The sequence below is a fragment of the Cetorhinus maximus genome, chromosome 11, assembly GCF_964194155.1.
Source record: "Cetorhinus maximus chromosome 11, sCetMax3.hap1.1, whole genome shotgun sequence".
Classification (NCBI taxonomy): Eukaryota; Metazoa; Chordata; class Chondrichthyes; order Lamniformes; family Cetorhinidae; genus Cetorhinus; species Cetorhinus maximus.
In genome coordinates this window covers 53,412,295-53,437,146 of record NC_135889.1, presented here as the reverse complement: position 1 = coordinate 53,437,146, position 24,852 = coordinate 53,412,295, and the positions used below count along the sequence as shown (strand labels likewise).

General features: G+C 41.6%; 1 protein-coding gene across 1 annotated transcript in view; it reads left to right on the top strand.

Annotated features, from left to right (window-relative positions):
- The window catches only part of itga4 (integrin alpha 4), a 163,540-nt gene that overhangs the window by 41,413 nt on the left and 97,275 nt on the right, over positions 1 to 24,852 (top strand). The window contains exons 10-14 of the mRNA XM_078551939.1: positions 48 to 156; positions 2,015 to 2,109; positions 5,763 to 5,853; positions 8,558 to 8,603; positions 23,667 to 23,821. Of these exons, the coding sequence (XP_078408065.1) occupies positions 48 to 156; positions 2,015 to 2,109; positions 5,763 to 5,853; positions 8,558 to 8,603; positions 23,667 to 23,821 (496 nt within the window). The remainder of the gene's footprint in view (positions 1 to 47; positions 157 to 2,014; positions 2,110 to 5,762; positions 5,854 to 8,557; positions 8,604 to 23,666; positions 23,822 to 24,852) is intronic.

Genomic DNA, 24,852 nt, shown 5'->3' with positions numbered 1-24,852 from the left:
AATATTTCATCAGGCTTCATCATCTTAATAATGGTTTTTTTTAAAAGGGAGTGATGAAGGAGCTTGCAATGGAGTTAATTGGAAGAAATTCTTACGCGGCAAGGTTTGGAGATGTAATCATTGACCTTGGAGACATTGATGATGATGGACATGCAGGTTTGGGACAATTAGAGTATGCGGTTTTAAAATTATTTTCTTTCTGAATGAGACCAGATCACGTCAAGAAGCACCTTGGGACATTTTACCATGTTAACTTCACTATATAAATGAAAGCTGTGGTCGTTCTTGTAAAACATTACAGCCCCAAAACTCTCGCATCTGGCGATGCAAAAATACAAATGCCTAGGTGGCGAGAGATAGACCTAGTCATTCCAGGTTCTTTGTTCTTTTTCACCTGTCAAAGATTTCGCTTGAAGAGGGCAGAGATAAAAGCCAACCACATGTTGGTAAGTGTATTCTGACAATACGTAAATAAGGCCAATGCCAAATTATCTACTACCCATCATATGTGTTCAGGGAGTGGTTTCACAGGACTTGGGTTGGGGGTTGTAGGGAGAGAGGGGTGAAATTAAAATTTAAATGACCATTTTCCTAAGGTGATTTGTCTAAGGAAATAGGCAAATTTCAAATTGTGACATTTTGAAAAGTTTTCCAAATTGCTCTTCCAGCTCCGTGGGCCCACCTGTGGTTTAGTAAGGTACTGTAACACAGGCAAATATAGCCCTGGCATCAGTAGCAAAAGCTTCACATGATTCATTGTGGCGCATTGCCAACAACTACATCAGATTCTACATAATGGAAGTAGAATAAGTAGAACACTTTTTTTTGCTTAAAGGACATATGAACAAGTATTGACATCTGGCTGATGCCCAATCCTTGCACCCTCCTCTCACACAGTTTATTTTCTGGGGCCAGGTGATGTATACAATTAAGGTGTGTGCTGGGTTAATTTATTGTTTTGTTGGGTCACTCACCTCCAATTGAGATGGTGGGAAATGGAAGGAAATTCTGTGGCAACGTGACCCAGTGTAGTTATGACTGGCAGTACAGGCTGAAGAAATGCAAATAATAAATTCTAAAGTTTAAGGAATTTCTAAGTTCACAGAAAATGAACACCAGTCATATTATGGTAAGGCCCATTACTATAATTATTGGCCTTCACTGAAGCTGTACAACACATCTGGGCACCAGCAGTTTTTACCACATTTTAATTGGAGGCCACTGAGCATATTAGGTGCATGATAGACCTTAAGTCTCCATATCCATTAATATGGAGTACTGCCCATCATGTTGTTAGCCCCTGGGCAAAGAGGTTTAATTTTTAATGGACCACTTTGACTGAGACAATGAATTAGTCACAATGACAAACAAATGGCTAAAAGCATCTAAGAACACTCATCCACCCATGTAACGTAAAGAATCGTCAACTCATAGATTCGTATCAGGGGCTATGAATACAACAGGTTTTCAGAATTAATTTGCCCAATCCCAAAGTTGATGTCTGGAAATATTATTGCTCCAATTAATTGGAGTTTTATTGATCCTCAGCATTTGGTGAAGGTGTGTTCATGAAGGTTTTAAATGATGAATGCTTTGCTCACAATGGGCAGCATCTTTGTCACTTTCCCTGTGGAGAGTAGGGATTATCTGAAACTGTAGCTGATGACACCATTGTACAACAGATACAAGTTGACTACCTTTTGTTACCGCTAATGAAATTGCATTTCTAAAATGCAATAAAAGATGATCACATACTCATGTGATTTGTGAAAACTAGTTAAAACGGATGTTTGTACCATTTTTATTTTTTGACCAGAGAAACGGCACTGCATTGTCTTTTTTAAAATTTGGTAGGCTGTGGTTATTGCCTGCTAAATAAACTCATGGTGTTTTAAGCATGAAGTATTTATTTAAAGACCATAAAGGGTAAAATAACAGTGTGTGAACTAGGCAATTGCCCACATGCATTTGAGTCAAGAGGACACTGGATTCATTTTGCTTAATTTCACAACAGATGTAGCAATTGGAGCCCCCCAAGAAGAGGATCAACAGGGGGCTATTTATATCTACAATGGCAAAGAGAAAGGGATATCGTCCACCTTTTCTCAAGTAAGTGATTGAAATTTAATCTGATCTAAAACTTGGCCTTTGGTGAACAAGTGGACCATGACTATTTCATACACTTGGTTTGGATTTCAACTGCAAAGCTGCAATATTTCATCAAGAAACAGAATACAAGTAGATGTGTTCTGTTGTCAGAAGTAGACAAATTACATTTCCACAATTTAAAAATGAATTGATTATTGCTGCTCAATCTGTTTACTCCAGTCATGGCGTATTTGAATTTCAATCTTGGATTTAGCTGCAGTTGACCCTCAGTGAACAAGTTTGTTATTTGCCTATGAATCAGGGGGAGGCAGTGATGTAGCGGTAATTGCCACCAGACTGGTAATCCAGAGTCCTGGGCTAATGCTCGGAGGACACGGGTCGAAATCCCACCATGGCAGCTGGTGGAATTTAAATTCAGTTAATAAACCTAGAATCAAAAAAAGCTAGTCTTGGTAATAGTGACCACAAAACCATTGTTGACCGACTTAAAATCCAGGAAACCTACCGTCCTTACTTGGTTTGTATGTGGCTCCAGACTCACAGCAATGTGGTTGATTCTTAAAATGCAAGCCACTCGGTTGTGTCAAACTCCTGTAAGGCCTACAAAAAGGAACAAAACTGGACGGACCAAACGGCATTGACCTGGGCACTAGAAACGACAATGGCAACCCCAGCCCTGTCAACCCTGCAAAGCCATCCTTACTAACACCTGGGGGCTTGTGCCAAATTTGGGAGAGCTGTTCTACACGAGTTAAGCAAAGGTGGCAGCATAGTGGTAAATAGTCTGGAGGGAGTTGCCCTGGTAGTTCTCAACATCGACTCTGAACCCCATGGAGTCTCATGGCATCAGGTCAACATGGGCAAGGAAACCTCCTGCTGGTTACCCTATCACCTATCACCCTCCCTCAGTTGATGAATCAGTACTCCTCCATGTTGAGCACTGTTTGGAGGAAGTATTGAGCGTGGCAAGGGCACAGAAGGCACTCTGGGTGGGAGACTTCATTGTCAATTACCAAGAGCAGCTCAGTAGCACCACTACTGACGGAGCTGGCCAAGTACTAAAGGACGTAGCTGCTAGACTGGTTCTGCAACAGGCGGCGAGGAAAATACATACTTGACCTCGTCCTCACCAATCTACCGGTCGCAGATGCATCTGTCCATGACGGTATTAATAGAAGTGACTGCCACACAGTCCTCATGGTGACAAAATCCCATCTTCATTTTGGGGATACCTCCATCGTGTTGTGCAGCACTACCACCGTGCTAAATGGGATAGATTTTGAACAGATTTAGCAACTTAAAACTGGGCATCAATGAGGCGCTGTGAGCCATCAGAAGCAGCAGAATTGTACTCGTACACAATCTGTAACCTCATAGCTGGCATCTTCCCCACTCTACCATTACCACCAAAGCAGGGGATCAACCCTGGTTCAATGAAAAATGCAGGAGGGCATGCCAGGAGCAGCAGCAGGCATACCAAAAAATGAGGTATCAACCTGGTGAAGCTGCAACACAGGACTACATGCGTACTAAACAGTGAAAGCAGCATGTAATGGAGCTAAGTGATCCCACATAAATGGGTCAGATCTAAGTTCTGCAGTCCTGCCACATCCAACTGTGAATGATGATAGACAATTATACAACCAACTGGAGGAGGAAGCTCACAAATATTCTCAACCTCAATGATAGGGGAACCCAGCACATCAGTGCAAACGATAAGGCTGAAGTATTCGCAACCAGAAGTGCCGAGTAGATGATGTACCTCGGCCTCCTCCTGAGACCCCCAGCATCACAGATGCCAGTCTTCAGCCAATTCTATTCACTTTACCTAATATCAAGAAATGGCTGAAAGCACTGGATACTTCAAAGGCAATGAGCTCTGACAATATTCCGGCAATAGTACTGAAGACTTGCACTCCAGAATTAGCTGCGCCCTTAGCCAAGCTGTTCCAGTACAGCTACAATACTGGCAACCACCCGGCAATGTGAAAAATTGCCTAGGTATGTTCTTGTGCACAAAAATCAGGACAAATCCAACCCAAACAATTACTGCTCTATCAGTCTACTCTCAGTCATCAGCAAAATGAGAGAAGGTGTCGTCGACAGTGCTATCGAATCGCTCTTACTAAGAAACAAACTGTTCACTGACACTCAGTTTGGGTTCCCCAAGGCCACCCAGCTTCTGACCTCATTACAACCTTAGTTCAAACATAGACAAAAGCGCTGAACTCCAGAGGTGAGGAGAGAGTGACTGCTCTTGACATCAAGGCTGCATTTGACTGAGTGTGGTATCAAGGAGCCTTAACAAAACTGGAGTCAATGGGAATCATGGGGAAAGCTCTCCACTGGGTGGAGTTATACCTCACACAAAGGAAGATGGTTGTGGCTGTTGGAGGTCAATCATCTCAGTCCCATCGCTGCAGGTGTTCCTCAGGGTAGAGTCCTAGGCCCAACCATCCTTCAGCTGCTTCATCAATGACCTTCCCTACATCATAAGGTCAAAAGTGGGGATTTTGGCTGATGATTGTACAATGTTCAATGTTTGTGACTCCTCAGTTACTGAAGCAGTCTGTGTCCAAATGCAGCAAGACCTGGACAACGTTCAGGCAATATTCTTGCCACACAAGTGTCAGGCAATGACCATTTCCAACAAGAGAGAATCCATCACTGAATCCCCCACTATCAACATTCTGGGGTTACCATTGACCAGAAACTGAATTGGGCCAGCCATATAAATAGTCTCCCCAAAGCCTGTCCATCATCTGCAAGGCACAAGTCAGGAGTGTGAGGAAACGCTCTCCACTTGACTGGATAAGTGTAGCTCCATCAACACTCAAGAAACTTGACACCATCCAGGAGAAAGCAGCCTGCTTGATTGGCACCACATCCACCACCTCCAGCATCCACTCCCTCCACAGAGTGGAAGCAGTGTACACCATCTACAAGATGCATTGCATGCAGCATCTCACCAAGGATCCTTCAACAGCACCTTCCAAACTCTCCACCACCTAGAAGGACAAGGGCAACAGATGCTTGGGAATGCCACCATCTGCTTGTTCCCCATCCAAGCCACACACCATCCTGACTTGGAACTATATCGCCATTCATTCACTGTCACTGGGTCAAAACCATGGAACCCCCTCCTAACAGCACTGTGGGTATACCTACACCGCGTGGACTGCAGTGGTTCAAGAAAGCAGCACACCACCGCCTTCTTGAGGGCAATTAGGGATGGGCAATAAATGCTGGCCTAGCCAGCGATGCCCACATCCCATGGAAGAATAAAAAAAAACTCAGGGCAGGAGTTTCTGTCTCTGGGATTATCCACTTGTGTGGAGCCTTGGCACATCTTTCCTAACTTGGGAGTTTGGCTTGCCACTAACATATACTTCTGACAGCTTTATTCCAAGATTGGATGATTTTGCCAGGAAATCCAGCTGGGTAGGAGAGTATGAAGGATAACTGAGGTCGACATAGGAGGACTATTGGAGCAAAGAGTGGGTCAACAGCCTCTAGGGGAAATGAAGAGGGGGAAAAAATATTCCAAATGGCAAGGCTAGGAGTTGAGTTGATTACCCGATGATAATTTGAATCACTGAGCTATTAAAAATTTAAATCTGGTGTTTCATTACTTAATTTTCAAACATTTACAGCGAATCCATGGACAACGGATTAGTAATACCTTGCATGCATTTGGCCAGTCCATAGCTGGAGGTATAGATGTGGATGATAATGGTTATTCAGGTAATTTTCAAATTTTGATTAATATATTTAACATGTTAAAATATTTGGTTTCACTTCATTCATCTAATGCTGTACTTTTTGAAGAAATGTTATTATTTGAACGTTTTCAAGATTTGTATGAATTTAATGTTAAAGCTGAGCAACAAAACACTATCAGTTATGGGTTATACATTTTAAAATCAAGTAGAGAAGGAGATACTACTGGATCTTGTTAAACCACCACAGGAAACAACAGGTAGTAGCATACATGTATCAAGGTGAAAAGTACTTTGTTTCCACAGCATAACATCTTTGTCACTTTCCCTGAGGAAAGAAGAAATTAACTAAGCATGGAATTGCAGAAATTGTAGCTGATACCTCTGTACAACAGATAAGAGTTGACTACCTCTTGTGTTTCGAAAATGTGATACATATGATCACCACATCATCCTTTTGATGATCAAATCATCATCAGACATGGGTGAATCATGGAGTAATTTATTTTTTGTTCTGACCTATGCATGTTTTACTCACATCTACTTGTTTGTATTTTCAAAAAGAGGAATGGTTTATTTGTTCTTTGGTTTCTTAACAAATATGCATATTTTGAGGCAAAATTCAGTTTTGAAGTCAGTTTATGGTCTTGGGTGTTATCTTTCCAGAGGCTGTAGTTTTATTTGGGAGGGCATCTGGCTGCTAAATCTACTAAGTTATTGCACAACGTTTAAACACACAGTCCTGAAATTTCAATGGTCCATTGGGGTGGGAAATAGGCCTTCTCTGCCAGGTGGAGTCCGATTTGGGATGTTGACTGGGTAGTCACTCTTTTGAAGTTCAACCAGGAGAAAGTTGAGGTCACTCTTGCTTCTATACAAAATGATGGGTTTAGAACTGACATTGTTTGCATGGTCTGGGTGGGCCACAGGTACTTACCTCAATCCATCCTCGAATAGCTGAATACTTATGGATTATTCTGCCTTATTATCTACTGAAGGCCTTTTCTGACCAAAGAATCAGCAGCATAAAAACAATTCAGCTCTATAAGTAGCTGTTTGTCGACACGGCAAAGGTAGTTGATCTCTGCAGTGACAGATTACCTTTGTCTCAAGGAATTTTGGGCCTTTTCAGAGGCCTCAATAGAACTGTTACCAGACCTTAGCTGGCAAGACTACCATGAAACCCTTAACTTTGGATCAGGCGGCATTGCTGGAGTTGCTCAGGAACTCCCCCATTCACAGCTCCTTAACATAGACATGGGTGGGCAAAAGACTACATATGCTCCTTCCCTAACATGATCTAAAAAAACAGGCAAAAGCCTGCCAAGACTTTGTTCTATCCAATTTTCTGCTCCTAGATCCAGAGATTTGCTGGTTATCCAGCTGGTGTACAGGGCACAATTTCAAAATTTGCGGATGATACGAAACTTGAAAGCATTGTGAACTGTGAAGAGAGTAGTGTAGAACTTCAAAAGGACAAGTTGGCGGAATGGACTGACAGGTGGCAGATAAAGTTCAATGCAGAGGAATGTGAAGTAATTCATTTCGGTAGGAAGAATGTGGAGAGACAGGAAAAAATAAAGAGTACAATTCTAAAGGTAGTGGTGCAAGAGCATAGGGACCTGGGTGTATATGTACATAAATCATTGAAGGTGGCAGGATAGGTTGAAAGAGTGGTTAATAAAGCATGTAGCATCCTTGTCTTTATTAATAGGAGCATAGAGTACAAGAGCAAGGAGGTTATATTGAACTTGTATAGGACACTAGTTCGGTTCCCGCTGGAGTATTATATCCAGTTCTGGGCGCCGCACTTTAGGAATGATGTGACGGCATTGGAGCGAGTGCAGAAAAGATTCATGAGAATGGTTCCAGGGACAAGGAGCTTCATTTATGAGGAAAGATTGAAGAAGTTAAGACTGTTTTCCTTGGAGGAAAGAAGGCTGAGAGGAGATTTGATAGAGGTGTTCAAAATCATGGGTCTGAACAGAGTAGCTAGGAAGAGACTGTTCCCATTTATGAAAGGGTTGGGAACAAGAGGGCACAGGTGTAAAGTAATTGGTAAGAGAAGCAAAAGTGACATGAGGAAAAGCTTTTTCATGCAGCGAGTGGTTAAGGTCTGGAATGCACTGCCTGAGAATATGATGGAGGCAGGTTCAATTCGAGCATTCAAAAGCAAATTTAACAGTTATCTAAAAGGAAGAATGTACAGGGTTATGGGGCGAAGGCAGAAGAATGGCTCTAAGTGAATTGCTCATTTGGAGAGCCAGTGCGGACTTGATGGGCCAAATAGCCACCTTCTGTGCTGTAACATTTCTATGTTTCTGTATTTAACAGCCAAATGCTTTCCAAAATATAGTTGCCACCTCAGGAAGAATTACACTAAGTACTCTAAGCTGACCTTTAAACTGAATCCTGTCTCAATATGGGGAATTATGCAGAAAGCAAAGTGCAAATAAATCATCCTTCTGATTTGGTCTGGGCACAATGTTTTGGAGTATATAGTTCAGTAGAAACCATTACACCTATTGTAGAGTATAAGAAAGTGGTTTATGGTGAATTTGGTTTCAGATTGCTGAATCTGTATGGAATTTCTGAATGATCGATGCATGTAGAACCAGCCATTCATTCCCTTCTAATTAATAATGACCAAATAATATTTTAATCCTGCTTTGAAAGGTGAATTTGCCTAAAATTGAGAATGACTAACATCAATTTGTTGTTGTTCACAGATGTAGCAATTGGTGCCTTTATGTCCGACAATGTTGTGTTGCTCAGGTAAGATTGAGACATAATTATTGGGAAAGATGGTTTGGGTGAATGGAAAATCATGATTCCTCAATTGACAAGATATAAAGCAGTGATATCATAGTGCACTATATGCTGTTTAAGTTTTAGAAATTAAGCCTGCAGCTTTGTTTTTGATTCATGGTGATGCATGCAGATAGTTTGTAGCAAGCAGCAGATTTGCTATTTGTTCTGCAATTCCACATGAGGTTTTCAGTGACGCTGTTTTGCTTTCAACATTGCTTTTATTCAGGATATAAAGGATTAAAAAAACATGCTTCTCAAGTACTCAATGTTATGCTTTTATTGCATTCATAACATTTTTTAGGAAGTAACATTTCAATTGGACAGTGAAAAGCTGTATGATGCAGTGCACTTCCAGAAAGCCTTTGATAAAGCCAGAGATGAATGCAGCTCCATAAGGATATAATAAGCAAAGTTAGGAGGTGGATTAGTTGAAAGAGAGGAGGCAGCAGGTACTAGTTAGGAGAATGATATCAATCTTCGGAAATAATTTGCCATAGTCTACAAGGGACCATGGGTGTCCCTCTCCATTAGAGGGAGAGAGAGAGACAACTGGTTATATAGCTTGAGGGATACCACTCTGTATCAAGTGTAGGGCAAGGCAAGAAGGCAAGCCTCAATGAATTACCACAGCCAGGCTAGTGATTGAACTCTTACTGTTGGCGTCATTCTGCATCACATCTAACCAACTGAGCTAAATGACTCCCTGCTTGGGAACTACACTGAATAAAATGGCCAGTGATTGGACACGGTAGGGATTCAGCACCAATCTACCTAAATGACCTGGGATTCAGAAAAACAGAACAAGCTGATTAAATCATTTGCAAAGAGGGGAACACTGGAGTTGATTAAAGCAGCTAATAATTCCAGAAGGATCCAAATTTGTGAATGAGCAGAATTGCAGTGGATGAAATTGAATACAGATCATGTAAGGTGTTGCACATGAAAGAAGAATATGTGGAATATATACAATGGTACTGAGTTGCCTAGGGGAAAGGTGAAATTAGCAATCCTAAACTCTACCTTTAAGCATATCCAGTCATTGCAGAGCAGCACCCAACAAAGCAAACACAACACTGGCCAAATTCTCAAATCAAAAGCAGCATTTATTTAAATAGTGCTTTTAATATAGTAAAACATCCCAAGGACCTTCACAAGTGTTACCGAACAAAATTTGACACTCAGCCACACCAAAGAAGGTATTAAGGCAGCTGCCCAAAAAGCTTAGTCAAATACGTAGCTTTTAAGGAGCAGCTTAATGGAAGAAAGGGAGGAAGATGGAAAGATTTAAGGAGGGAATTCCAGAGTTTAAGTCTGTGTCAGCTGAAAGCAAAGCTACCACTCTTGGAGAGATTAAAATTGGGGGATGAGCAAGAGGCCAGAATTGGAGGAGCTCAGAGACCTTGAAGTGTTGAAGACTGGACGAGTTTTTTTATTCTTTCACGGGACGTGGCGTTGCTGGTTAGGCCAGCATTTTTATAGCCCATCCCTAATTGCCCTTGAGAAGGTCGTGGTGAGCCGCCGCCTTGAACCACTGCGATCCATTTGCAGAAATAGGGAGATGTGAGGCCATGGATGAATTTGGAAAGAAAATTAGAATTTTAAAATTGAGTTAGTGCTTAATTGGGGGCCAGTGTAGCTCAGCAAGTACAGGAATGATGGGTAAACAGGACCTGGTGTGAGGAGACAGGCAGCATAATTTTGGATGAGCCAGCCTTACAAATGGTGGAAGATGGGAGGCCAGCTAGGAATGTGTTGGAATAGTCAAGTCTAGAGGCAACAAATGCACGGATGAAGGTTTGAGCAGCAGATGAGCTGTGGTGATGTTACGGTGGTGAAAATAGGTGGTCTTGGTGATGGTGCAGACATGTGCTGGTCAGTTCACCCTGGTGTCACATATGACAAAAAAAATTGTGAACAGCCTGGTTCAGCCTCAGATAGTTGCCAAGAAGGGGGTGGAGTTGTTACCTTGAGAACTGAGTTTGTGGAGGGGACTAAAGACAATATTCACTTGAAAGGAATTTCTGCTCATTCAGTACTAGATGTCGGACAAGCAGTCTGATAATTTGAGGGGTTGAGAGAGGTGGTGGTGAGGTAGAGTTTAGTGTCAACGGCATATATGTAAAAACTAATGCAGTGTTTTCAGGATGATGCTGTTAAGGGGCAGCATGTAGACGAAAAATAGGGGACCAAGATAAATCCTTGGGGGATACGTGAGGTGATAGTACGGGAGTGGGGTCAGAAGGCATTGCAGGTGATTCTCTGGCTTTGATTCGATAGACAGGAATTGAACCAGGAGACCACAGTCTGGGTGGAGTCTTGTTCATTATTTTAAATCTGAGGTGTTCTGTTAGATCACATCTGAAGCAAAAAACTGCAGATGATGGAATCAAACAGAAACAAATTGTGGAAGCACTTTGAGCAGTCAGCAGCCATGGAGAAAATAAACAAGATAACATTTCAAATGTATACCCTTTGTCAGAACTGTGAACAGTGTTTAAAAAGGGACAGAAGAAAAAAAAAAGGAAATGGAACACAAAGATGAAGAAATGAAGTAATCTGTAAAGTGCTCAAATAAAACCCTAAATGGCTGAAGTAATATTAACAAGACATTGTTGCATAATGAGAGAAATTGAAGACCTTTCTAAGGTACAAAGAATGTGTCAATAGCTGGATAGAGCACTGAGGGATAAGGCAAGCAGAAATGGAAGTAGATGAAACTGTCCAAGTGGCACCAGCTCCAATGGCTCAGGATCCAGAGGGAAGAAAATAACAGATCAGACAAAGCGCTCAGACCACGTAGCAACTTCATGTTCCCAGTCACCCATCATCTTGTAACACTTATACTGCCAGCCAGACAGAAGTGGGAGCCAACATTCCTTCCAATTTTTTTGGGGCGCAGGAAATATATTGAAGTGTGCAGCCCCTTAATTTTTTTTTATGCGACTGCATGTGCGAGGTAATGTAAAAGGGTTAACTTGTGCAAGCCCCGTGTGCCGACTTGCATGTTGCTATGTGAACATGCAGTTTACAGGGAACATTGGTTGGAGCTGTATTTTTATGTCTGAAGCTACTGAAGCCAATATTACAGTCTTGAGGATTGCACAGTGTGTACTTCAAAGATGCCATCATGTTCCTCGACTCAACAAAAACTTGAGCAGCACATTTGTCCTTAATTTATGTGTTCTTTTCACAAATGTTGACCGACTAAGTGACCAGCTAGGCATTTCCAACATTTTTTGATCTTGAGGATACCGAGTTATGAGAGATGGCTAGAAAAGTTTAAACCATGCGGGTCGATATTCGCTCCCTTTGCCTGGGGTTAAATGAGGTTGGTAGCCTTAATATCAGGACTGGGAAGATCACCCAAAGTATGTGGCTCCCATCCTATTTTATAACCCTTTTGCACACTTGGCAGGGTTATGGTGGGAACGCATCAAAAAGAACTGTGGAAGTTCAACCCCCTTTCACTTAGGATCTTTACTGTCAACTGAGGGAGGAGATTTTCATCCTATTAATTTGGTGTCAGATTCCAGAGAGATAAAAGAACAATATTCATACGAGCTGTATATTAGATGCCCACAGCTAGCTTTTTAATAAACCCTAATTTTGTTTAATTTGGATTTCCGTGCATCAGAGTGCTATTTCATGGCAGACTGGTAGCATATTAATGTACTGCCCCACTGAGTATTAGGATGTTGGCTCATATCTAGTGTTTTATCAATAACTCGTAGGCCTGAGTCTTTTGAGCAGTGGCAGTGGTGAGCGGATTGCCACTTGCTTGAAGATTCCCCCGACTCAATGCTGCTGCGCATTTTTTCCGGAATCTTTTGATCCCGGCTGTCAAAGAAATGCACAGCACAACTTCCCGCAAACTCCATCAGAGCGGTGTAGAGTTGGGGGAAGACAGGACATGCACATGCCATCGTATGGTAAGTTTAAAGGCCTAGTCTTTGAATGTGTGAATGGATGAGTGCATGAGTGGATGAATGGGTAGAGTGGGTGGTTTAGGTGGTAGGTAGGTGAGTGGGTGGTCTGGTTGGGTTGCAGACATGGGCAGGCTAGGGCTATTCGGGTCTGGTGAGGGGATAGTCAGGTGGTCAGAGCGTTTGGTTGGGTCAGGTCGAGTGGGTGGTTGAGTGGTCGGATGGAGTAGTCAGGTCGTCAGAGGGGTAGCCGGGTTTGGGGGTAGTCAGGTGGTCAGGGTGTACTTGGGGGGCTATGATTAGATGTCAGTTGTGGAGTTACCTAGTTGTTAGACTAGGTTTAAATCTGTCTAACATTTTCTGGGTAATGTCACGAGGCTATGCCCCCCTAATTTTGAAAACATGATTTTTCAACTTTCGACTGACTGGAAATGTTGCAATTTGAAATGAGACAGCACAAACTACTTAAAAATGCAAGGCCACCTTCCAAGGTGAAGGTGCAAAACAAACAAACCTTCAGAGACTCATTGAAACTCGTCACTGTCTAAAGAAGAGATGTTAAAATGTAAAGTGCTGGATGATGAAACAATGGCTACCATAGTCTAACTATCCAGGTAAGTACTGCGCAACTGTCTAAAGTGTTTGACTCTAGTAGCTCAGAGTTGGAGTCATTCGCGGAAGATCCTGGGGACAGGAATTACCAGTTGGAAGTTGAAACTTCCTGGGCAATTCCCAGAGATCACGCATCAGGACTACACAGTCCCAATGGGTATCTTCAGTCATACGTCCGGTCTTCGACGATCCGGAGATCAGAAGATTTGGCCCCTAGTTTTAGCTGAGGTGTTGGGAAGGCATTGAGTAAGGATTGTTCCTCCCCCCATCCCTCCCCAAGAGGAAGAGAAGATTGGTGGTTGAGTTTGTTCAAATGTTCTGCAATATTGACAGATGAATCTGCAGGATCAGAGTTTCTATCCACCAGCATTGGAAAAATTCAAGAGGATCGACCAATGATATTAAATTGGGAGCGATTTAGAGAAATGTTTCATTGTTAAGTCTTCAAAGCAGAAAGATTTTTAAATGATCCCAGTGTAGTGATGCAGGGATTGCTGTGTATTAGATCCTGACCATATCCAAGGGGCTTAAAGCTGAGTTTGTCCATTAATGCAAATTTCAGCATCAGCAGTGTGCCCAGGAAGAATGCAAAAAAAATGCTTTTCCAATGTGAAAGAGTACCTTACAGTTTAGCAAACAACTTGCACTGTGTAAATAATGTACTTATGTATGGTAGTTCTAATCCAGCTGCTCTTTTCTGAATGGAGCCTAGCCATTATGGTCATTTCTGAACTAGTAATTATACATCAGAATTACATTATTCAACGTACTAAGGTACCAATGTTGATACTTGTGACAATTCTGTTATTTAAATTCAAAAATTAATTGTGGAGCTATGATATCGCATGACAGAATGTGGATGTTTGTGTATTAAGTGGCATTTATGAATAAAGGATAAATGCAATTTATGTCTGTTGACAGGAAGTCCAGAAGTCAGATAAAATATTTAAGTTTGTGTTATTCGGAGAAATTAACATTGGCTACTTTATGCAAAGTGAAGAAAACGATAATTTTGAAAGTAGCAGAAAACCTTTCCAGACAGTCACAGAAGTAGTATTGTGGAAATATGCAGGTGGGATTATCTGTGAATGTTAGTCAGATATCTGGGGAAAGATCAAAGTATTCAAACAAAGCAGAACATTTGTTTACAACAATTATATTGGATGAGGAAGGGTTTACTAATTTGCATATACGTCATTTAAGTTGGAAAACCTGTTGGGCTTGCCACTTAAATGAGAAAAAAACTGAAATTTGTGTTCATTCAACTTCCAAATATTTGATCAAACTAAAGAAATTAAAGAATTATCTGGTTCAGCTTGGGCTAGGTTTTTGTTTAGAAAATTTGAACAAATATGATTACACGTTCGGCAAACTTTTTGTTTGTAACACACTTTCTCAGATTCATTGAAATGCTTTCAGCAGAACGGTTGCATGCAAAGTTCCGTTTATTCACAGCTGGGCTTCATTCAAAAAATGCATTATTTTTGAATTTGACATTCTATAATTACACTTACGTGGTTAAAAATATTTTGCAGTGTGAGACTTCATTTCCAGTTGTCTTTGTTAAACACACCCTGTGCCCATTTATGATGATACTTCAACTGGCATGATTTATTCTCATTTGTTGCTGGTGTTAAACTAAATATACAATACCAGAAATAAATATCACCATAAATGGTCCCAGGGTGTATTTAACAAAGACAACTGGAAACGAAGCCTCCAAGAACTTTAAAACATTTATTAACTATATACAACTATGTACAAGGATAAATAAGCCTGAGGCTCCTTCAAGAACCATCTGAGTTCCAGTGACATGAGATCTGACATCACTGATGATGTTTTTAGCATTATAGTTATGAACCCTTTATACTACGTCTCCCGCCCAAGACTTTCATTCTACTCGTTAAATTTTTACACATCCTATACTCCCCCACCCTCCACCATCTCCCTGTCTTCACAATCACTTATGCCAGCGTCAATCTCCAACTGTGTTCTCAGCTCCCTTAAAGGACGAGTAGGACATACGTTCTCCATATTCTTCCTGGAACACACTTAAATTATTAGACAGAGATTCCTGTTTCTGCTGTACAGTATAAAGGTGATGAACCGATGAGTTTTTTTTCTTTTTTGTGCCTCCTTTTTAAGTTGTGCTGCTGTACTGCTCTCCCTTGATGGAATGAGACTTTGTCAGCTTCTGTTAGGTCAAGTGGGTATGCAATCTTCTGAAACAAAAACAGAATTACCTGGAAAAACTCAGCAGGTCTGGCAGCATCGGCGGAGAAGAAAAGAGTTGACGTTTCGAGTCCTCATGACCCTTCAACAGAACTGAGTAATATTAGGAGAGGGGTGAAATATAAGCTGGTTTAAGGTTTAACTTCTCTCCCCCCACCCCCCCCCACCTTAAACCAGCTTATATTTCACCCCTCTCCTAATATTACTCAGTTCTGTTGAAGGGTCGTGAGGACTCGAAATGTCAACTCTTTTCTTCTTTGCCGATGCTGCCAGACCTGCTGAGTTTTTCCAGGTAATTCTGTTTTTGTTTTGGATTTCCAGAATCCGCAGTAGTTTTTTGTTTTTATGCAATCTTCTGATCCAGCAATTATGCTCCCTGGCAAAAACATACGTTGCCTAAGTACGTTCAATGATTACTGTGTTTGGAATGAAGTGCTGTGCAATCCCAATGTTACATTCAAGAATGAATCTGATGGACAAACAGAAGAATGAAGATTATTCTCAAGTGGAGTTGATACTTTCATTAATGCTGTGGGTTTTGTCTCTGCATGTGGTGGTTCAGCACGTACACACTCTGCTATCATGTCAGTGCGAGTTTGCCATTCGGTAGGCATTGGCATTTCAAGCAATCAAGGCAACATCTGGAATGGAGCGATTATTGCTGCAAGTTCTGTTACTGTACCATATTTTAGGTTGTTGTTTTGGTGCCTCTACTAGATTCGGAACAGTTACCCTCCCTTGTGCATCTGAAGTGTATGAGATCAGTAGCTAGCATCTCAGCAGTTTCAGTCACTTCCTCTTCAGCCTTGACATCAGGGTTTGGGGAGTGAGCTTTATGTTCTGTAGTTGTCTCACTGGCCATTGTTGGAGCTTCTGTTCCTGATTCCTCCATGAAAATCAGTGCCTGCACCAGGTTGTTCTATGTCATCGGTGTCCTTACCAGAATAGTCAGGTGGATTTGCATCCTGGTTGCATTCATCAGTGATGTCCTGGTCACGCTTAGTGGTAACTTGGTTACCGTCCTCATCCACTCTCCCTTCAAAAAGTAATGCAAGGTCCAGAATTTCCTCCTGTGGCTGGTTAGTGGTGGTCTGGCAGTCTCTATCATGCACCCTCTCCTCAGAGAGTAACGCAATGTCCTCCTGTGGCTGCAGGTGTGGAGCTTTCTCTATGGAAACTAGTTCAAACCATCTGGACCGACTTGGGTTTCTGCTGCAACTGATGAATAAAGAAGCTGCAAAGCTACATAAGCTTCTCTGCTTAATAAAGAGCAAGCTTGATGATGAATAATGTAGAGTGTTAGCAGGTTCTCTTCCATTATATTGAAGTATAGCAGTCATCTGCCCTTGCACCTTCAGTGGAATGCCCCCTGGACTGTGGAGTTAAATAATAGATTGCTGGAGTTTTACCCACTGTACTCTTTCAGAAAGAATGGACACTCCTGCTCCTGTGCCTAATTTAAAACTGATTTTGTGGCCATTGACAATGACATCTGCATTCCAAAAGATCCCCTTGGATTTTGCAGCTTTACTCAAGAAAGGCACTTTATCTTCCTCTATCTTTCCTGGATGTTGCTTCATCTGATCAGTTTCCCTTTAAATTTTGGAGTAGGAGGATTTATGCTGTGACATACCACTTTAAAATGGTCCCGCCGTGTGCAGGAATGACACCTTGCATTTATGGCAGGGCAGTCTTTGAGCCGATGGTGTTTTTGTGCACCACAATGGGAGCACTGGATAATGGCGGTGACCTTCCCCTCTTTGTTCTGGATCTGTTTTTTAGTGGATGTGCTGGTACCTCTATTGCTCACAAACTGGACTGAGTCAGTGGTCTGACACAAAAAGGTCCTCTATCACCCTGGATTAAAACTCAGGCTGAGCTTCAGAAGCAGAAATGTCTTGTCAGTTGGACTGCCTTGGACAATGTTAGATCTTAAACAAAAACAGAAATACCTGGAAAAACTCAGCAGGTCTGGCAGCATCGGCGGAGAAGAACAAAGTTGATGTTTCGAGCCCTCATGACCCTTCAACAGAACTAAGTAAAAATAGGAGAGGGGTGAAATATAAGCTGGTTTAAGGTGAAGGAGAGAAGTGTTGGGGGGGGAGGTGGTTGTAGGGACAAGCAAGCAGTGATAGGAGCAGATAATCAAAAGATGTCACAGACAAAAGAACAAAGAGGTGTTGAAGGTGGTGATATTATCTAAAAGAATGTGCTAATTAAGAATGGATGGCAGGACACGTAAGGTACAGATAGCTCTAGTGGGTGGGGTGAAATAAGACTAAAAGGGCATAAAAGGTATAGATTTAAAAATAATGGAAATAGGTGGGAAAAGAAACATCTATATAAATTATTGGAAAAAAACAAAAGGGAGGGGGGAAGAAACGGAAAGGGGGTGGGGATGGAGGAGGGAGTTCAAGATCTAAAGTTGTTGAACTCAATATTCAGTCCGGAAGGCTGTAAAGTGCCTAGTCGGAAGATGAAGTGCTGTTCCTCCAGTTTGCGTTGAGCTTCACTGGAACAATGCAGCAAGCCAAGGACAGACATGTGGGCAAGAGAACAGGGTGGAGTGTTAAAATGGCAAGCGACAGGGAGGTCTGGGTCATTCTCGCGGACAGACCGAAGGTGTTCTGCAAAGCGGTCGCCCAGTCTGTGTTTGGTCTCTCCAATGTAGAGGAAACCGCATTGGGAGCAGCGAATGCAGTAGACTAAGTTGGGGGAAATGCAAGTGAAATGCAGCTTTACTTGAAAGGAGTGTTTGGGCCCTTGGACGGTGAGGAGAGAGGAAGTGAAGGGGCAGGTGTTGCATATTTTGCGTATGCATGGAGAGGTGCCGTAGGTGGGGGTTGAGGAGTAGGGGGTGATGGAGGAGTGGACCAGGGTGCCACGGAGGGAACGATCCCTATGGAATGCCATCAGGGGGGATGAAGGGAAGATGTGTTTGCTGGTGGCATCATGCTGGAGTTGGAGATCTTCCCTGGACTGCAGAAAATCAAATGAGGTTTCATCAAGCACTCCCACCACAATGTAGTCTGAGATGAGTTCATTCTTTAAAGCCCCATACTTGCAACTATCAGCCATATAATACAGAAAAAGCCAATACTTTCTCTGGTCCCTGAGTGTGCCTGTTAAACCTCACCCAGTCTATAATAATGTTCCTCCGAAGGCTGAACTATGAATCAAAGGCCTTAATAGCCCTTTCCAAGGTTGCTGTGTCCTCATTATCACCCTGTCTTATTAAAATGTTGTCTGCGCTGCTGCCAATGGAATAGAGCAGTGCGCTGACCTGTTCTTTATCAGGCTTCTCTGTTAATCCCAATGCGGTCCTCTAACTGTTGAAACTGCAACTCAGTTTTGCCAGTGTGCTGCTTGGTCAGGGCTTTCCACGTGGTCAAAGGATCCAGGTAGAGGTAGGGCTTTTCCCATGATTGCCTGTTACTCTTAATCAACTGTCTTGGGCGCTTTTCCTTCTGTTTCTCTGCAGCAGTCATAGAATCATAGGACAGTTATGGTGCATAAAGAGGTCATTCAGCCCATCGTGTCAGCACTGGCCAAAAAGAGAAAAAAGAAACTAGCTGCTCAGTTTAATTCTGCTTTCCAGCACCTGGTCTGTAGCCTTGTAGGTTACAGCACTGCAGATGCAGTTCCAGGTACCTTTTTAAATGAGTTGAGCATTTCAGCCTCAACCAACAACTTCGACACTGAATTTCAGATGCTCCCCACCCTCTGGGTGAATAAGTTTTTCTTCATGTCCCCTCTAATCCTTCTACCAATTACCTTAAATCTATGCCCCCTGGTAATTGACCCCTCAGCTAGGGGAAACAAGTCTTTCCTGTCTACCCTTTCTAGGCCCCTCATAATTTTGTACAACTCAATTATGTCACCCCTTAGCCTCCTCTGTTCTAAGGAAAACAACCCTAGCCTATCCAATCTCTCCTCATAGCTGCAATTTTCAAGTCCTCGCATCATTCTTGTAAATCTGCTCTGTACTCTCTCCAGAGCAATTATGTCCTTCCTGTAATGTGGTGAGTAGAACTGTACACACAATTCCAGTTGTGGCCTAACCAGCATTTTATACAGTTCCATCATTACATCCCTGCTTTTGTATTCAATACCTCACCCAACAAAGGAAAGCATTCCATATGCTTTCTTGACCACCTTGTTCACCTGTCCTGCCACCTTCAGGGATCTATGGACATGCACTCTAAGGTGTCTCATTTCCTCAACCCTTCACAACTTCCCGTTTATTGAGTATTCCCTTGCTTTCTTTGCCCTCCGCAAATGCATTACCTCACACTTTTCCAGATTGAATTCCATTTGCCACTTTTCCGCCCACTCAACCAAACCATTGATGTCATTCTGGAGTTGACAGAAATCCTCGTCACTATCAACTATATGGTCAATTTTTGTGTCATCTGCAAATTCGCCAATCATGCCTCCCACATTTAAGTCTAAATCATTAATATATACATTCAGTGGCTGTCTTATACTTGATGGCTTTCACTTTCTTGCCACCATTGGTTTTGTCAGGGATCCTTGCTATTCTGTAAGCTTATGGCTGCCATCATGAAGTATCATAAATGGCCCCAGAGTGCGTTTAATATAGCCTATTGGAAACAAGGCCTCCTGGAACTTCCAAATATTTATTCACCATATACAGGGAAAGATAAGCTTCCAAAACCATCCCTCTCTTGAGATCCAATGACATATGATCTGACATCACTGATGATGTATATTAGCTATTAACCCTTTATACACTACCTAGTTTTCTGTTGTGAAAAAGCAGATCACCAATCAGGGTGGCGGGATCACCAGCAAACCCAACGTCTCAAATGTCAGGAATCAAAACAACTGTTGTCTCTTTGAATGTACATGGCCTAAGTATTAGATTCAAGTATTACTCTCAGATGAGGAGAGATGTAAGAACTGTTATTTGAATGCACAGTTGAGATGCTTTTGGAGTGTCCATTGCTGCCTTCAATGTCACCTGTGCTCTGAATCACTGAAAATTAGGAGCACTGCAGGTAAAGATATCTACAGTTAATTTATCCAGGCAAATATATGAATGGAATTTCTTTGAAATGTTCTTTTGTAACATGTTATTAATAAAATTTTATGTGGTGCATTGCCACCTCAGTACATTGGTTATAATATGCTGCATTCTGTTAGGGAATTGTTTTCGTTTTAACTATGTACCACAGCAGACTAACAGTACCAACGAACTATGGGCAATTTGAACTTTTTAAGGAAGACCTGTGTATTCTTTTTATAAAGAAATACAAGTAAAGACACTGAGAAAAATATGTCTGATATTGTGCAGTGACCACACCCTGGAAAATTCCATTATGGATTATAGTTGATGGATTAGCCCCGAGAGAACATGGAATGTTGTACCTGAAAGGTGGCATGGACTCCTTCAAACAGACATTTTTTGAAGGGGAGATGGGAAAGATGCAAAAGCTGAACTTTAACCTACTATAGTTGCAGAGACATAAGACTGATTTCACATCTCGGCAGACATTGAAAATTTATCTCCTGTTAATTTATATCTCAGAACGGGTAAATGGTCTGGGATGAAGGAACATGGACATGAGTCATGTTTTTTCCCTTCCAGGATACACAAGGAAAAATCAGTTAAAAGGTTGAGGTGCAGGTTTGTAACACAGCAAGCAGAAAAAAAAAGCAGCTAGCAGGCAAAAGGATGTCTCTGCCTTTCTGTGTTGCTGGAGGCAAAGCTCAGCAGAAGCCACAATCTAAAGGAAATAGGACAACCTTTCAGCCACCCCGTGGAACCAAGCATCTTTAAACTAACTGTGAAACGACCAAAGGGACCTCATCTGGGGACCACCCATAACAACTATTGGTAGCCAATCAAACTTCTCAGTCACTGAAGTATAAAAATTGCTGTCAGGGTAAAGCATTATGCCAGCAGTAGTCAGTGAATGAGGATGAGTAGGAGCAGAGAAGGACTGCCAGAGAATACCAAACTGCACAAGAGATTTGCTGTCTGAACCTGTGCTTCATCCCTTTGCGTCTACATTCTCCCCGCACAGTTGCCTGACACTGGTGGTGGAAGTGCTGTTTCCACAGGTTCAAGCTTATCAAGGAAGCAGTTACACTGCTATGCATCAGCTTCACGATGATATGCAGACAACCTTAAATGTAAGAAAGATCTGCGATTATATATTGCCTTTCACATCCTCAGGATGTCACGACACATACTTTAAAGTCAATTAAGCACTTTCAATGCATAGTCACTATTGTAGGAAGGAAAGTACTGCCAGTCATCAAGATAATCACAACCTTTATTTGTATACCACTTTCCAGGCTGGAAAAGGAGCATTCATAGTGTCATTCAGTTTGCTATCCAGAAGGAAAACATAGATGCATTGTTCAGGAGAGCTATAGAGCTATTGCTTTTCCCACAGAGTGTCAAAGCCTGCATTCATATATTGCTATTACAAAGCCCTAGGTTCAATTCTTCATCCCTACATATGAATATACAGACTAGTGGGCAGGAAAAGACCAGTTTTTCCATTGAACTTGCCCCACAACCACAGTGCCTGGAGCATTGTGGTTAGGCATATATACTCACTCACCCACCATCAATCATGTAATCTTCTAAGAGAGGCAAAAAGAATCCAAGGCCAATCAGGTAAAAAGAAAATCTAGAAAATTCATCTCCAGCCCCTTTCAGTGATCAGCGCGAGTCCAGAAGACCACAAAGACTACAGATATATCACCTATTTTATAACCCAAAGACCTGTTCTAAATTATAATGTGGTCATAGAATGTAACATCCAAGACATGCAGATCAATTCTTACTTCCTTGGAAGCTCATGATGTCTCTAATTTAAGGCAATGATCTATGTTATCACTATTTTAAGGGAAATGAAGAATGGAAGAACGTAATTAGAAAGGTTAAAATTGCGACACGAGCATGTGTACCTAGGACATATTCCAATATAGAAGAAGCAGAATGAATTTGAAACAAAATGCATGCTACAACCAAAATTATTAGACCATTGGCATTTTAAAGCACCAGTTCATGTGTATGAACTATTTGGGGAAAGCTACAGAACAGATCCCTAGGGTTTCTAGCTTAATTGTTGTGTGTTGCATTCTCCTTTCACTGGCCTGAAAGAAACCTTAGCATACATATTGATGATTAGAGTGGCAAAGCCATGCCAAATTAAGAGGGTGAAAATGCCAGTGAGCAATTAGCAGTTGTACCAACAATGTAGCAAGGTCAAGATGACTTCTAAAGAGTGCCAATAATGGACCACTTTATAAAGGCTCAAATCACATCTGCTGAGTAATTGTGCTCAAGCCCCTTGTTCCACATTTTCATGCTCATCTATTCAAGTGCCATTTATTGCCATTTATGCTGCTTTATTGTAAGCAAGGACAAATAATTACTCGGCACAATGCTCAAGTCAATTGCAGGGCAGTTGCTTCCTGTATTATGTAGCGTGTGAGTGTTGGCAGATTGAATTGGCATAATGCTGCCCCTTGATACACATATTTTGTTCCTGATGTGTGACACCTAGCCTGCTACCCTGTCTAAGTAATTCCTTTGTGGAAGGAACAAGTGTGTTGGCTGGTTGCAGGGTTTATTAACAACCTGTTGGGATTCTAGTGGTTCCAGACCCCTCTGTGCTACACAATGACAGAGGTCTGCAGGTAAGCCATCCACATTTGAGACTGTGCTGCCTGACTGGTGTTGGCTGCTTTAAGCTACCTCCTTTCATGCTTGCTATACCTGGCACTTTCTGGGAAGGTAGCCATCTGTTCTTTAAAGTGTGCTCTGTCTCTCCCCAAGTGCTTGCAGAATGGTTGCATTCCCCAGACAAGCAAATTGGCTTTTTCAGTCAGTAACACCCAAATCTACAGAAATGTGGTAAATGATCAACTAGCTTTTGCTTTGAGTGCTATTTCAAGTGCTTAAATATCTTCTGAAGTGCAGCTCCCAGTTGATTTAGGGGATTTAGTGCTGTTCAGCATTCACTGTCCAGCCTGCTGTGCAGGTGAGACTGCTTGCATTTCAGCCCACACAAATTGTGTGTAAGTTCGCATGGGAGCTAACTTTTTCCCAAAAATATTTTTGTAACCAAATCTATTGCATTTCCCCAAGTTACTTTTTTCATTGTTTTGAAGGCACTGTGCAAACTATTAAATCACTGCTCAAGTTTTAATCAGGGTAACACCGTTTCCTGATTTCAGCATTTTCTGATTGGTAATTCCTGTTCTCTATGCATTGCAGGAGCAGGCCTGTTGTGATTGTTGAAGCCTTCCTGTGGCTGCCTCCTTCAATCAACCGTACGAAAATGGAATGTTTGAAGAACGGGCAGCCTGTTGTGTGTATCAATGTTACTGTCTGCTTTGGTTACAAAGGAAAGAAGATTCCTGGTCACATAGGTAATAATCACACTTATACGAGTACATTGTGATTTTTGAACTTTATACATAAATAACTATTCATCAGATTATATATTATGACCTTTTGCATTTGAGCATCAATTTTTCTGAGGCACAGCAACAGACAACATGTGTGATAGTATTAGATTATAGTTGGCAACAGTTCTGGAGATTTACTGATCTGCTGTTAGACTTTACTGATACTTAACTTGTAGGACGATAGGACAGTTTATCAGTTAAAGCAATAAAGCCCTTGGTTACCATGAAGCTTTGAGTAAATGTGGAGAGATTCATTTGCTCGTTGATGCATCCTTTTTATTTGAAAGCAATAAATTGCTTTAACTTTCTCTTACTGCTATATACCCTGAAATTATTCTATGATAAAATATTACAATAATTATTAAAAAAGATGGAGTATGAAAAGAGACTGTCAGTTAACATAAAAGAAAATCCCTAAGTCTTTTATAGGCATATGAATAGTCTAAGAGTGGTGAAAGGAGGAGTAGGGGCGATTAGGGACCAAAAAGGGGATTTACTATGGAGGCAGATGGCATGGCTGAGGTATTAAATGAATACTTTGCATCTGTCTTTACCAAGGAAGACGATACTACTCAGGCCACAGTGAAAGAAGAGATAACTAATACACTAGAAGGATTTGAAATTAGTAAGGTGGTATTAGATAGGCTGTCTATATTTAAAGTTGATTAAGGACAAGGACTGAATGAGATGCATCTAAGGATGCTGAGTGAAGTGAGAGTGCAAATTGCAGAAGCACCAGCAATAATTTTCCAGTCTTCCTTCGACTTGGGTGGTTCTAGAAGACTGGAGAATTGCAAATGTTACACCATTGTTTAAAGAAGGGTGTAAAGATAAACTCTGCAATTACAGGCTAGTCAGTTTAGTGGTGGAGAAACTTCTAGAAACAATAATTCGGGACAAAATTAATAGTTGACCTGCATTTGTCCATATGACTAAGGAAAATCAGCATGAATTTGTTAAGGAAAAATCATGTTTGACTAATTTGCTGGAGT